Source organism: Acanthochromis polyacanthus, chromosome 10, assembly GCF_021347895.1.
Source record: "Acanthochromis polyacanthus isolate Apoly-LR-REF ecotype Palm Island chromosome 10, KAUST_Apoly_ChrSc, whole genome shotgun sequence".
Lineage (NCBI taxonomy): Eukaryota > Metazoa > Chordata > Actinopteri > Pomacentridae > Acanthochromis > Acanthochromis polyacanthus.
The window spans coordinates 28577890-28593506 of record NC_067122.1 but is presented as its reverse complement, the minus strand read 5'-3'; the positions used below and the strand labels follow the sequence as shown (position 1 = coordinate 28593506).

The 15617-nt window shown below is 40.1% G+C and overlaps 2 protein-coding genes across 6 annotated transcripts in view; one reads left to right on the top strand and one right to left on the bottom strand.

The window, feature by feature from the left end:
- Nucleotides 1–12: 12 nt before the first annotated feature.
- On the bottom strand, nt 13–5266 carry mospd1 (motile sperm domain containing 1). 4 transcript variants are annotated; one of them, XM_022210656.2, is made up of 7 exons: nt 5124–5266; nt 2792–3089; nt 2624–2699; nt 2187–2419; nt 1404–1478; nt 824–988; nt 13–691 (listed from the first exon to the last, which is right to left on the bottom strand). In XM_022210656.2, the coding sequence occupies exons 2-7, from the start codon at nt 2943–2945 to the stop codon at nt 660–662; spliced, it is 735 nt and encodes a 244-aa protein (XP_022066348.1). In that variant the 5' UTR covers nt 2946–3089; nt 5124–5266; the 3' UTR covers nt 13–659. The 4 variants fall into 4 exon arrangements, with proteins under 4 accessions (XP_022066348.1, XP_022066349.1, XP_022066350.1 ...); XM_022210657.2 differs by having other exon boundaries at nt 824–985; XM_022210658.2 differs by lacking the exon at nt 1404–1478.
- Nucleotides 5267–7401: 2135 nt separating this feature from the next.
- Nucleotides 7402–15617, top strand: part of ints6l (integrator complex subunit 6 like) — a 21832-nt gene continuing 13616 nt past the window's right edge. For both annotated transcript variants that reach the window (XM_022210651.2, XM_051954273.1), the window contains exons 1-2: nt 7402–7703; nt 7826–7903. In XM_022210651.2, coding sequence (XP_022066343.1) covers nt 7593–7703; nt 7826–7903 — 189 coding nt within the window. In that variant the 5' untranslated portion in view covers nt 7402–7592. The remainder of the gene's footprint in view (nt 7704–7825; nt 7904–15617) is intronic.

Here is a 15617-nt window from a genome sequence, read left to right as displayed (position 1 = left end):
AACATTATACAATACTGCTGTACTGAGACTTTATTAAACATTTGATGGAGCATTGATATAGTATGGCAGACGAACCACTCTCTTAAAAAGAAGATCTTTCCTTTGGTGACATGTAGAAGTATTTTGCTGCTGAAAAAAAGATAAAAGCCCATTCAGAAAAAGTATCTGCAAAAAAACTGCATTCAGTCCTCAGTCTACACTAAAAATGCTTCAAAAAACATCAATATAATGACGGTTACAGGTGAATACCATAACAAAATTTTAATGGCTTTATATACATGTATCAGGTTTGCATGTAGATTCCTTCACACTCAAGTTAACCATGATTCTGTCACATAATGGCGATAGAAATACAGACAGAGGCCAAACAACACTGAGCGGCCTCGTGTTTTGTTTTTTTTCCCCACAGACTGCTCCACTCAAACTCTGCAGGTCTCCTCCCTGTTTGCATCAGTTCAGTATTGTGTATGTAGTAACACAAAGGTGGGGATTTGAAAAACAAGAATGCTAAAATGTATTTTTTCAGAGGATGAGGTAATCGAATAAGTAACCCGACCCCCTGTTGTCAGCTCTACTCATTGAAGCGTAGTAGTGCCTCCGATGTGAGAATGTTCTCTTTGTCTTTAAGAAGACTCTTCCTCCTCGCAGCTCACAGCCCTTCATGTGCGTAGGATGACCATTGTCAGAAGACCTACAGCGAGAGAAGAAACAGCACAAAGCCACTGGATATGAACTGCAACTCTTTCAAGAAAGTGGCAATGCAACCTTATTCTATGCTAGCCGACTGCGTAGGTTTGTGTGGGTTTAATGAACTTTTTCTTACCAAGAACATAAGCAGCTACAAGTTTCTTGTTAACACTTAAGTGGAGGTAGACAGGCACAGTAGATTCTTGCTCCCCCAGCGTCGGGAGCATCAGGGCGGCCATACACACCAGCCCCAGCAGCACTGTCAGCAGACTAGGTCCTCCAGCCACAGGACGGCTCTCTGCTAATCACAAACACACATGCAAACACTGCCATCAGATGTGTGACTCCAAGTGTAAACTAGGGATTTAACTAATCTAAAAGTCTGACTTCTTCATTTGTCTGCAGTTAAACCAGAGGGAGCATCATTTAAAGAGCCCATAGTATGCTAATTGGGTTTCACTGCTGCCATTCTATGCATGTAAAAGGCACTCTCACTGCTGCTTACCTGCCTGAATAGCCCCGTTTAAAGTCCAGGCTTTTCTTTTGTTGCTTATTTACATCACCATGTAACATATTTACATAAAGCCTGTTTAGCCGCTAGAGTGGCACGCCCTTTAAGAATGAGCAACTTCCTCGCTGTTCTTCCCGCTTTGCTAGAGCTAAATCTCTCTGCTGCTACTCGAAGATTTGAGATTACAGCATGTAACTACTGTTACCTTGCTTCCGTCGGGTTAGTCGACCAATCAGAACGGACTGAGTTTTTCTGGAGGGGTGCCTTAAAGAGACAGGAGCTAAAATGGAGCATTTCAGACAGAGTGTAAGAAGAGGTGCTGCAGCAACGTACAGCAGCAACAAATGTGTTTCTTTGAACATGAGAGCATGTGAACATAGCTTAGTAAACCCTAAAAATGCATCTCTAAAACTGGGAATGTGCATAATACGGGCTCTTTAAAGAATGTCTGAGTTACTGTACCCAGCACTGAATTATGTTGGTCATATTTAGGAATAAAAATGTGTCTGCTGCAAAAAAAGTACTTTGTCAGTGTGATGTATTAGTAGCTGGAGCAAGAGTAGACACTTCTGTTGTAGATAACTGCAACTTGTGTCCAATGACTTTGGCTTATACTTTAAATGATAAAAATGCAGCCAGTGCAGCAAATCTTATATATCATGTGTTTACGTAACAACGCAAATACAAGACTCATGTTTATTTTTCGCCTCTTTCACCTTTTTTTCCATTATGTTGACATTAAGTGTACACACCTACCTACCTAAACTGCAACAACATCAAGTGTGACTCATCAGAGTGTGGATGTATATCTTTCATATTACTCTATTGTTTCAGTATATGAGTCTAGGATTTGTTTTATACCAACTGAGACATGTATGTAGACAGTTAATTGAACATGTCCCTCTAAATGATAACCGGCTGAGTTTTGAACTTTATGATCATTTGGCTCCATCTAGTGGTAAGATCACACAACAGCATTTTGTCGTACCTGTTTGAAATGCAGTCTGTTCAAAAAACTCGCTGTCTGCAAACTGCTCTTTGATTCTGCGTTCCTCATCTTGGGGCCGGGGGCTCGGCGGCTCCTGTGAGGCCGACGGACGGAGCGTCGCCGTCACCTCTTTGCGACCCAGAGCTTTCCGCTGACTCTGTTCTGACACCTGCAGTCGGAACTTGTCGTACACCCCGTAATGGCATGCCCGTACATCTCTGTGTCGGATTACTCTGTGTGGAGACAGAAAGTTAGCCAGACTCTGTGTTTAACCATATGGGAGAGTTAGCTACATAAACAACCATCTCACAGACAACATGTAATCAAGACTGCCTAACAAACCCACAAGTTAAGATTTATAAAGGTAGGCAATAAACCGTGATTACACAGGCAAGACTTAACCAAAACCAACAGTCTTATACACAAAATAAACTCACATGTCAACACAACACTGTGGTTTGACAGCTCCGGTGGCATCCACCACAGTGTATTTGTTTGGAGCCGTGCACAGCACTGACAGAGAGAAAAACAACAGATTATCTCGATGATCTGGAATGCAGTCATTAAGTTTATATGGATCGATAGATTTCCTTCAGCTCACTGACCTTTAAACTTGAGAGCGAACTCATAGGGATTGTAGAGGGTGAGCACCTGCTTGTGAGACGACTGCTCATCTGCGTAGAAGACGAGCTCAGTGGGGAACACAAACACGGGAAGGCTTCCTTCCACCAGCTCAGGCTGTCGATGCTGCTGCTGCATTGGCTCCAGCTGAGCTCAGCCCCTTCCCCGTCCACGGTCTGCCTGGGCCCCCCACTCTTCTCTAGCAACTACCAAGCTGTGTAAACTCCCTTCAGGTGGAAAAGGCACTTCCCGCTCTCAGCTTCTTAGGGCCATGATGTTAAACTGTAAGGAAAAACCAAAAACATTTACACAGGAGGCATTAACTTACAAAACTTAATTTATTTACACTGTAGGAACCATTTTACGAGGACACATTGCATTTATTCTGCCATTTATTTATGCATCAGCTGTTTTTTCAAGTTGCTAAAAAAAAAGCTTACAGATATACTTAAAGGGTTTACTCTAAAGCTGAACTGATGTAGTTTTTTTTAATCAGGGAAACCGATGTGATACTTGAAGTCAATATACAATTTAAAACTTCGTGTGAAAATTTAAAAAAACACAAACTCCAACATAAAGCTTTGTTGAAAGGCCTCTATTTATTTTTGCTTCATGAAAACATTTGTTTTTAGGATTACTCATGACAAGATCCTTGATAATCAGATAGTGGGGTGGATGGGAAATTTGCTTGAGACCACAAAGTGGTGACTTTTAAATAACATTTTTTGGTCTCAATTAACTTAATCAGAAAATTGTGAGAAAACAGAGAGAGATACTGATAGTCAGAAAAATGCTAGATCTGATAATCATCCAGACTGATTTTTCAGCACAATACCAACGTTTTTATAAGGGCAGCAATTAATGATTTTTTTCATCATTAATTCATCTGTTGACTAGTTTCTTGATTAATCCATTAGTTATTTAATCTACAAAATGCTAGAAAATAATGAAATGAAATGAAGGCATCCTCAAGTGTCTTGTTTTGTCCACAACCAAAACACATTTTGTTTACTGTTATAGAAGAGTAAATAAGGTGGGAAATATTCAAATTTAAGAGTCTGCAATTAGAAAATTTGGACATCCCCCCACCCAAAAAATGTTGCAATTAGGGATCGACTGACTAACAACTTGGATGATTATTAAATCCAATACTCAGAATTTTTTTTAAATGACTATTGCTATTTTTCAAAACTGATTTCTAAACTAATTAATTAGTTAAACACCACTGTGTGGGCGAAACACTATCATCTTACTAACTACATATCAAGAGTAATTCCGTAATAGCACTGAAAGATAAATGTTGAACACTTCCCTTATAATTAAACATATGCAAAACACAAATAAACAAAGGCATTTCAGCTGGATTTTCTGATGTAGTTGTGATCATTTTGATTTCAAGATTTTAATTTTTCCTGCTAATTATTCAAGATTTAAATATGGCTTATTGGTCACCTTGATTATTGATAATTGGTAGAACCTGATCGGTTGAACACATGTTTGGCATTTCAGCACTACAGTTCCTTATTATTATAAACTCACACTCGAACATGTGCGTTTAGTTAAATATAAATGCAGGGTTACAGTGGGGGCAAGCTTTGAAAAGTCGTTCGTTGACGTCTTTTCATCCAAACGTGAAAAAACAACAGACATCCAAAACAATTTAACTTATGAAACTTGCAGGAGTTTAAAGTAGTTTCACTCCACAAAGAGAAACTCCATGTGGCTGGTCACGTGTCTCCGTGTGTTTACATGGTTACGTTGAGCTCGAGGAGCGAGACTCGATGGTGTCGCAACACTTATTGTTCTCCGTGTAAAAAAGACACCGAATATACTGCTTAAGCAACAACGTTTCAGTGAAGTATCTTTTTAGCATTTGAGACGTTTAATAATAATGTCGTAGTTAAGTTGTCTGGCTGACTTTGTATTTGATTCCAGATAGTGTAACTAGTCTGTAAACTGCCTTTAAACTGCACTGCAATAGTGGCTAACAACTGTATAGTAAACAAGACACAAGAAAATTTAATTTTTATTGAAGTGTTTGTCATAAACAAAATAACACGGTCATTTAAATAACTTTTACAGTAAAAACTATCAAATGACTCACATTGTTGTGTTATACTTGCTTGTTCTGCCGCTGTAATAACACCTCTTTACAGTGTAGTGCTAACACCGTACTCAGCTGGCTAGCGTTAGCCGGCTAGCAAAGCCCCAAATGCTAGCTGATACCACTTAACATTGTCTAAACGCGGTGTCATTACAGAAAATACTGGACCCGTTTGCTGTTGTTTCAGGAGAGAAGCGAGGGTGAGACTTTACCTCGTTGTCAGCATACGGGCGGGTGAAACGTTGGAGCTGTAACCGGGGTCAATACTGCTGCTGCTTCCCACCCTGTTGTTGTTGCTCCTCTCTCTGCCTTTTTTCTTTGTGAATAATTACACTGCAGACCTCGCGGTGCATGCCGGGACGGCGGAGGACGAGAGACGACGTACGTGCGGGCGTAAGATGTTCCACAAGCACGCGGAGTAACCATAGACATGTTTGAAATGACTCCATAACGCAGTTTGGAACAAACAGGACGTTTAAAACTTAGTTTAAGCAACTTAGAATGTGCCATATCAACCAGAAACTTTGACTTTGGTTTCTTAGCTGCAGTCAGATCGCGCTAACATCTGAACTGTATAAAATAGGTCAAATTTGTACATTCAAATACATATTTAATAGTATTCTGCATACATTGTTAACAGGAATATTTAAACTTTTGCAGAAAGAAAAGCTAAAAACCTCAATATTTAAAGTCTTAAAAATAACAGAACAGAATCCCTTTATTGCCGCTGTGCAGTGTGCGACAAAATGAAGTAGAAAACCTGTCAAATGCATTCACACAATCAGACAATTTTTAAAATAAAGTAAACTAAGACATATGTAAATATGAAATATAGTGAAAAATAGAAAAATGAAATCAATGAAAACACTCATAGCTTACCTTTGTAACGATAGTGTATGTGGTGAATGAAAAACACTAAAAATGTATCTAATGTTGCACTACTGGATTTTGCATTGTCCATTTTTATAAAAATATAATGGTGTAAGTATTGCAAAAAGCAAAAAAAAGCTGAAACTGTAAGTAAACATATGTACATCTTCAGCATACAAATAGAGGTGCTACAGAAAAAGGTGATATAGAAAAACATGCATGTAGAAGAATGTAGATATTTCCAGATTCTGTAAATCTAACAGTGAGCAATTTGCTGACAGACACTCAGCTCCAGACAGAGTTCAGATGTCTGGTGTAAAAATAAATTTAATATCAGTAAATGAAATATAGACAAGAAAAAATGAAATAAGATAATATAAGCTTTATCTATCCGTCACCGGGGAGATGTACACGTTATAGCAGCTAGACACAACTCAGGCATAGAAGAATCAATACAAGAAATAAAGATATAAGACAACAGTACATTAAACTGAAGTGAAAGTGAACTAGTAAGGTGAAAATCTTACAAATTTTAAACAGAGAAACCCAAGAAATCCAATGTGTCTTTGGATACCCTTTGAGTAAGCACTTGATGATAGTGGGAAGGAACAAAAAACTCCCCTTTACCAGGAAAGATAAACAAAACAAAACAAAAAAGAAACAAAGCAAAAGGCTATCTGCCTCGACCAGTTGGGGTGAGGGTGGGGGAGTGGTTGGAGTGGGGATAGCAGGATAGCAGATGGATAAGTGACAAAAAATACATACATAACAAACCATACATAGGACACTGACTAGAGAAATATATGTAGATAGATTAATCGTTGTTAACCCCCTGAGGGAAACCCAAGGTATCCAGTAGCTCACACATTTACATTCAAGAAAGATAATGAAACCGATGCACTAAGGAATGCGCAACTGTTGTGGAAATCATACCGGTCAAAGAAAAAAGATGCCAGAATTGCTGCTATTTACAATAATGGAGCAAAATTGCACATATTTACAATAAAAAGAACATTATAAAGTCCAAGTACAGTGCAAAAGTAGAACTAATAATAAGCATGTAGCAGGGGTGCTTGGGTCCTGTAAGGGCCAGGATTGTTTGTTAGGACTATTTATGTAAATGCTTGTATGTCTGTAACTGCACGTGTTCTTCTGTTGATGTTCAGTGGGAGAAGGACGGAGCTTCTGAGGTGCCTTGAATGCAGCACAAGAATGGCAGGAGGGAGAGTCAGAGACAGAGAGAGGCAGTGTGTGTGTGTGTGTGTGTGTGTGTGTGTGTGTGTGTGTGTGTGTGTGTGTGTGTGTGTGTGTGTGCAAGGGGGGTGGGATACGAGGAGGGCGATGGCCAGAAACGTATGGATGGAAACCTAACACAGCTCCAAAGGCTTGCAGCCTCGTTTGTTGCAATCAAACGAGGTTGCAAGGGCCATAAACCGTTGTTTTGGATATGTTTGCATACGCACAGCCACAGTGGGTAGGTGGACGGACTGTTCACACGAGCCATTGCGACCTCGTTATATATATTTATATAGTGAAGGGGCGTGGTCAGTGGAATGGAGCTCAGCCAATGGCGTGGTAGCGGACGGAGCGGGGCGTTCCATTCCGTTAGGAGCAGAAGTTGAACAGCGCGAGCCGAGACAGAGCTCTAGAAAGGCAGATAGAGAGAGGGCAGAGGCAACGGCCCTCTTCTGGAGGGGGGGCTTATTATAACAAATATATATACACATGTGTGAACTGTTTGGCCGCACGATAGGTCATATGTGGGTTACGGTTATTTTAGAAAAGCATACAAGCGCGGCTTTACATTTAAAATGCCTATTTTACTTTTCCTGTTAGACACGTCCGCCTCTATGAATCAGCGCACTTATTTGGGTACGACGTATCTGGACGTTGCTAAAGGCGCGGTTGAGGTCTTTATGAAGGTAAAGAACGATTTTACCCCGACTTTTTTTCCAGCAAGAATGCACCTTTTGGCGAGCTTAGGGCTCCTTGGGCAAGATAGGTCGAAATTAATATATGTTGTTTTGGTTTTCTTTTTTGACAGCTGCGTGCTCGAGACCCGGCTAGTAGAGGCGACAGGTACATGCTAGTTACATTCGATGATCCACCATACGGAGTGAAGGTAATTAGCAACTGATACAATTTTTGCATTTGACAAGTCGGACGTATTTTTCTGTCAGTGAGACTTTATTGTCCTTCTGGTTTGTAGTCAGTGTTGGGCGGCTTCCCGGTGGCGAAAACGGCAAATTATTGCTCCAAATAGTCGCAGACCCGGAGCTGCACTGCCTCCGAACATCCAGCGGACATTTTGCTTTTGTGTTGAGAAAAGTCTCGGGCGTTGAGATGGAGGCGGAGAGATTTATTATCAGCTATGACGTCTCGCTTTTTTATAAGAAAGCAATGTCATGATTGGTCAGCGAGCCCGCCAATCACTTTCTGCTCTACCCCTTCTATCAGCCACGCATAGCCATTGGCCAATCCGGGCTGAAAGTTGATAAGCCCTCTTCATCATGAGATTTTTTTTATTTTTATGTGAGTTCGCTAGAAGAGAATGATCATTATTCATATGATAATAATTTGTCATGCTGAAATCGTAAGCTTGAAAACACTCTAGGTTTCATCCATGCACACACAGGGAAAAAACAAACATGCAACCTGTGAATCACTGCAATAATTTCATGGGGTTTCATGTCAGCAAAGCTATCCTCTCCACCAATCTATTGACTTGTTTTATGACCTGGCACATATCTCTTTCTTTTCATGCCCAATAAAATGCAGTCCCAAGTATCTACATGAACGTCTTAAAGCCCCGATCTACTGCTCTGTCTTAGAGGTGTCTCCAGGCTTGCCCAACTCTGTCTACAAACAACACTTCTGCTCAACATAGTGTGCTGAGTGTTAGCTTCATCCCATGTCAACACTGCCTGAAGACACCTGGAACAGTTTGCTTTCCTTGTTCAGTCTTTATTTTTAATTTGCTTGCCTCATGACTAATTACCAACACGCTGAAGCCGGAGAGAGTCGCAGATGTTACAAAGTACAATGCATGCCAAAATGTACTTGTAATGCGTAATTAATTCCATATTTTTGTGTTTTTTGGTACTATTACACTAAAATATCAGTGTATTGTGCTGAACAGTTTGCACAGCTGCCAGCTTTTAAACAGCAAAAGACCAGACATTGTAGTACTATCTTCAGTTTCATTCTAATTTACAAGAAAACTAGAAATTTTTAAGGCTGCACCATTCTACACTTTATGTTTTCAAACAAATTTCTCCTTCAAAATTATTTGAGAAGTAAAACAAGTGATGTTGAGTTGGTTTGGTTTGAAGTGATTCCATGGAAAGCATATTTGTCCAAACTGTGCATTTCAGCTCATGAACAGCATTTAAGAGCAGATAAATCATGAGTCTGTATTAACATGAACATAATGTTGACACACAAATGTCATCTTCAGAATGATTTGAGAAGTGATTAATATGATGTTTAATGATGTTTAACGTGCAACGGCTTAAAGGAATTGCATGCATAACATATTTGACCAAATTGTGCATTTCAGCTCCGGACCACCATTTTAATAGCAGATGCGCATGGCTGATAGAAGGGTAGGGCACAGAGTGATTGGCGGGCTCGCTGACCAATCATGATATGCTCTGTTATAAAAAAGCGAGACGTCATAGCTGATAATAAATCTCTCCGCCTCCATCTCAACGCCCGAGACTTTCTCAACACAAAAGCAAAATGTCCGCTGGATGTTCGGAGGCAGTGCAGCTCCGGGTCTCCGACTATTTGGAGCAATAATTTGCCGTTTTCGCCACCGGAAGCCGCCCAACACTGACTACAAACCAGAAGGACAATAAAGTCTCACTGACAGAAAAATACGTCCGACTTGTCAAATGTAAAAATTGTATCAGTTGCTAATTACCTTCACTCCGTATGGTGGATCATCGAATGTAACTAGCATGTACCTGTCGCCTCTACTAGCCGGGTCTCGGGCACGCAGCTGTCAAAAAAGAAAACCAAAACAACATATATTAATTTCGACCTATCTTGCCCAAGGAGCCCTAAGCTCACCAAAAGGTGCATTCTTGCTGGAAAAAAATCGGGGTAAAATCGTTCTTTACCTTCATAAAGACCTCAACCGCGCCTTTAGCAACGTCCAGATACGTCGTACCCAAATAAGTGCGCTGATTCATAGAGGCGGACGTGTCTAACAGGAAAAGAAAATAGGCATTTTAAATGTAAAGCCGCGCTTGTATGCTTTTCTAAAATAACCGTAACCCACATATGACCTATCGTGCGGCCAAACAGTTCACACATGTGTATATATATTTGTTATAATAAGCCCCCCTCCAGAAGAGGGCCGCTGCCTCTGCCCTCTCTCTATCTGCCTTTCTAGAGCTCTGTCTCGGCTCGCGCTGTTCAACTTCTGCTCCTAACGGAATGGAACGCCCCGCTCCGTCCGCTGCCACGCCATTGGCTGAACTCCATTCCACTGACCACGCCCCCTCACTATATAAATGTATATAACGAGGTCGCAATGGCTCGTGTGAACAGTCCGTCCACCTACCCGCTGTGGCTGTGCGTATGCAAACATATCCAAAAGCAGAGTTTATGGCGCTTGCAGCCTCGTTTGTTGCAATCAAACGAGGCTGCAAGCCTTTGGAGCTGTGTTAAGATTCCATCCATATGTTTCTGGCCATCGCCCTCCTCGTATTCCACCCTCCTTGCACACACACCACACACACAATGCACACTCAAAAACACACACACACACACACTGCCTCTCTCTCCCTCCTGCCATTCTTGTGCTGCGTTCAAGGCACCTCAAAAGCTCCGTCCTTCTCCCACTGAACATCAACATAACAAGAGCACGTGCAGTTACATACATACAAGCATTTACATAAATACTCCTAACAATCCTGACCCTACAGGACCAAGCACCCCTGCTATATGCTTATTATTAGTTCTATTTTTGCACTGTACTTGGACTTTATAATGTTCTTTTATTGTAAATACCAGCAATTTTGCACCATTACTGTAAATAGCCAGAGGCCTCCTATTTCTTTGACGGGTATGATTTCCACAATAGTTGCCCATTCTTTAGTACAATGGTTCCTTATGTTTCTTGAATGTAATGTGTGAGCTACGGACCTTGGGGTTCCCTAAGGGGGTGAATAACCATTTACATATTTTCTCTATTCAGTGTCCTATGTATTGTTTGTCACTTGTCATCTGCTATCCTGCTATCCCCACTCCAACCACTCCCCATCCTCACCCCAATCGAGGCAGATAGCCTTTTGCTTTGTCTCTTTTTTTTGTTTTTTATCTTTTCTGGTAAAGGGGAGTTTTTTCTTCCTTCCCACTGTCATCAAGTGCTTGCTCAAAGGGGATCCAAAGACACTTTGGATTTCTTGGGTTTCTCTCTTTAAAATTTGTAAGATTTTCACCTTACTAGTTCACTTTCACTTCAGTTTAGTTTACTGTCATCCTATATCTTTATTTATTGTATTGCTTCTTCCATGCCTCAGTTGCATCTAGCTTCTATAACGTTTACATTTCCCAGTGAGGGATAAATAAAGTTTGTGTTATCTTATTTTTTTCTTGTTTATATTTCATTTATTGATATTAAATTAAATTTTTTCATCACACCACATGGATTTTTTGTTGCAACGATAGACTCAAGAGAAAATGCACGTTTATTTTAGAAGGCAAAGCTGAAGTATAAATAATACAGTGGGAAACACTCATCTCAAGCAACAAAATCATAAAAGCAATACCTTTTCTTTTTAGTTTGGCCATAATTTTAATAAATCTGACAGTTTATCATGTTACAAAAAAGGGTATGCTGGATGTGTCCTTTCAACACTGACGGTGAGGTCACATATTAAACTGCAAACATAAAATTTATAATAAGGTCACACTTTCTATCAGGAGATTAGAAAAAATGCCTCATAGATTTAAAGGTCAGTGGAAAGTCATAGCAGCCAAGTCTAGACACATTACCGGAGCAAGTTTAAAACAGGTTCTTCATTGGACAGATTTGTCTGCTGCTGTAGAGTGTAGGCCTCTAAAGAAACTCGTGATTATCTATCAAATCACAAACAAACAGATCCAAAAACAGCTTCTACACCAGACATCTAAACTCTATCTGGACCCGAGTGTCTATCAGCTCACTGTTAGATTTGCAAAATCCGGAAATATCTACATTCTTCTTCCACATACACTTTCGTCTTATATATTGCACCTCTATTTATATACTGAAGATGTACATATGTTTACTTACAGTTTCAGCTTCTTCTTTTTTTTTGCTTTTTGCAGTACTTACATCATTACATTTTTATATAAAAAAATAGACGAAGTGCAATATCCAGTAGTGCAACATTAGATACATTTTTAATATTTTTCATTCACCACATACAGTATCCTTACAATGGCAAACTATAACAGTGGTTTCATTTATTATATTTTTCTATTTTTTCACTATATTTCATATTTGCATGTTTCTTAGTGTACTTTATTTTAAAAACTGTCTGACTGTGTGAATGCATTTGACAGGTTTTCTACTTCATTTTGTCGCACATGGCACAGTGACAATAAAGGGATTCTGTTCTGTTATTTTTAAGACTTTAAATGTAAGGTTTTTAGCTTTTCTTTCTGCAAATGGTTAAATATTCCTGTAAACGATGCATGCAGAATAGTATTAAATATATGTTTGAACATATACATTTCACCTATTTAATACAGTTCATATGTCAGTGTGATTTGACTGCAGTTAACCCTTTAACGTTCTGCTCAACCATTTGGTAGAGCACATTTTGACTCACTATAACCTTTTGAAAAATATGTTTTCTTAATTCCACCTGTTTCAGCCATCTCTACCACTCAGTTGAGGCACATTATACTAAAAAACAGTTCAGTAGATTGTCACTGTTTTGAAAAAGCATGCAGAGCAAGTTAGTCTGCTCACAGGAAGTTAGCAGGAGCAAAATCACTCCTTACACGAGGCCTCTGTTTGCTGCGATTTTCAAAGGTAAAGTAATACTTTTGACATATTATAGTCCCTAAGGAGTTGCTGAACACAACTGAGTCATCTGAAATGTAAAAAAAAAAAAAAATTTAAAAGGGTCAATAATTTTTCTCAACCGTTTGGTAGAGGTCAATATTTTAAAAACCGCTGGATCTCTTCATAAAAAAACGTTGCTTTTAGTGCCCCAAAGAGATAAGAAATATAAAATTTTTTTTATTGTCATTGGCTTTTTCTTGGTGAGGATGTTAAAGGGTTAAGAGGATAAAGTTTTCGGTTGATAGAACAGATTCTGAGTTGCTTAAACTAACTTTTAAAAGTCCTGTTTATTCCAAACTGCGTTATGGAGTCATTACAAACATGTCTATGGTTACTCCGCATGCTTGTGGAACATCTTACGTCTGCACGTACGTCGTCTCTCGCTCTCCACCGTCCCGGCATGCACCGCGAGGTCTGCAGTGTAATTATTCACAAAGAAAAAAGGAAGAGATAGGAGCAACAACAACAGGGTGGGAAGCAGCAGCACTGACCCCGTTACAGCTCGAACGTTTCACCCGCCCGTATGCTGACAACAAGGTAAAGTCTCGCCCTCACTTCTCTCCTGAAACAGCAACAAACGGGTCCAGTATTTTCTGTAATGACACCGCGTTTAGACAACGTTAAGTGGCTCTCAGCTAACCGGCTAACGTTAGCCAGTTGTATTGTACGGCGTTAGCACTTCACTGTAAAGATCTGTTATTACAGCGGCAGAACAAGCAAACATAACACAAACATATGAGTCATTTAATAGTTTTTACGATGAAAGTTATTTAAATGACCGTGTTATTGTGTTTATGACAAACACAATAAAATCTATTTTCTTGTGTCTGTTTACCATACAGTCTATGGTTGTTGGCCACGATTGCAGTGCAGTTCACAGTCTAGTTACACTATCTGGAATCAAATACAAAGTCAGCTAGACAACTTAATCACGACATTGTTAATAAACGTCCCAAATACTAAAAAGCTACTTCACTTAAACGTTGTTGCTTAAGCAGTACATTTAATGTCGTTTTACACGGAGAACAATAAGTGTTGCGACACCGACGAGTCTCGCTCCTCGAGCTTAATGTAACCATGTAAACACACGGAGACACGTGACCAGCCACATGGACTTTCTGTTTGTCGAGTGAAACTGCTTTAAACTTCTGCAAGCTTCATAAGCTAAATTGTTTTGGATGTCTCTACAGTTGTTGTTTTTTCACGTTTGGATGAAAAGACGTCAACAATACTTGCTTTTCAAAGTTTCCCCCACCCACACTAGTATCTGATTATTTATGGATCTTGTCATGAGTAATCCTAAAGGATAAATATTTTCATAAAGCATAAATAGAGGCCTTTCAACAAAGCTTTATGTTGGAGTTCGTTTTTTCTAACATTTGCCACCAAGATATAAATTATATTTTGATTTCAAGTATCACATATCAGTCTCCCTGATTAAAAAAAATCAGTTCAGCTTTAGAGTAAACCCTTCAAGTATATCAGAAGCTTTTTTAGCAACTTGAAACAACAGCTGATGCATAAATAAAGGGCAGAACAAAGGCAATGTGTCCTCATAAAATGTTTCCTGCAGTGTAAGTAGGTTGTAAGCTAGGGCCTGTTGTGTAAATGTTTTTGGTTTTTCCTTACAGTATCACATCATGGCCCTAAGGAGCTGAGAGCGGGAAGTGCCATTTCCACCTGAAGGGAGTTTACACAGCTTGATAGCTGCTAGAGAAGAGTGGGGCCGAGGCAGACCGTGGACGGGGAAGGGGCTGAGCTCAGCTGGAGCCAATGCAGCAGCAGCATCGACAGCCTGAGCTGGTGGAAGGAAGCCTTCCGTGTTTGTGTTCCCACTGAGCTCGTCTCTATGCAGATGAGCAGTCATCTCACAGCAGGTGCTCACCCTCTACAATCCCTATGAGTTCGCCCTCAAGTTTAAAGGTCAGTGAGCAGAAAGAGATCTATCGATCCATATAAACTTAATGACTGCATTCCAGATCATCGAGATAATCTGTTGTTTCGTGTTTTTTTCTCTGTCAGTGCTGCTGTGCACGCGCCAAACAAATACACTGTGGTGGATGCCACCGGAGCTGTCAAGCCACAGTGTTGTGTTGACATGTGAGTTATTTTGTGTGTAAGACTGTTGGTTTTGGTCAGAGTCCTGCCTGTGTAATCACTGTTTATTGCCTACCTTTATAAATCTTAACTTGTGAGTTTGTTAGGCAGTTTTGATTATATGTTGTCTGTGAGATGGTTGTTTATGCAGCTAACTCTCCCATATGGTTAAACACAGAGTCTGTCTAACTTTCTGTGTCCACACAGAGTAATCCGACACAGAGATGTACGGGCATGCCATTATGGGGTGTACGACAAGTTCCGACTGCAGGTGTCAGAACAGAGTCAGCGGAAAGCTCTGGGTCGCAAAGAGGTGACGGCGACGCTCCGTCCCTCGGCCTCACAGGAGCCGCCGAGCCCCGGCCCAAGATGAGGAACGCAGAATCAAAGAGCAGTTTGCAGACAGCGAGTTTTTTGAACAGACTGCATTTCAAACAGGTATGACAAAATGCTGTTGTGTGATTTTACCAGTAGATGGAGCCAAATGATCATAAGTTCAAAACTCAGCCTGTTATCATTTAGAGGGACATGGTTAATTAGATTATTCAATGTTAGCTGTCCACATACAGGTCTCATATGGTACACAAAAAATCCTTCGCTCACATGAAATAATATAGTTAAATGGAGCTTATATCTACGTTCTGATGATTCATATTTGATATTGCTGCCAGTG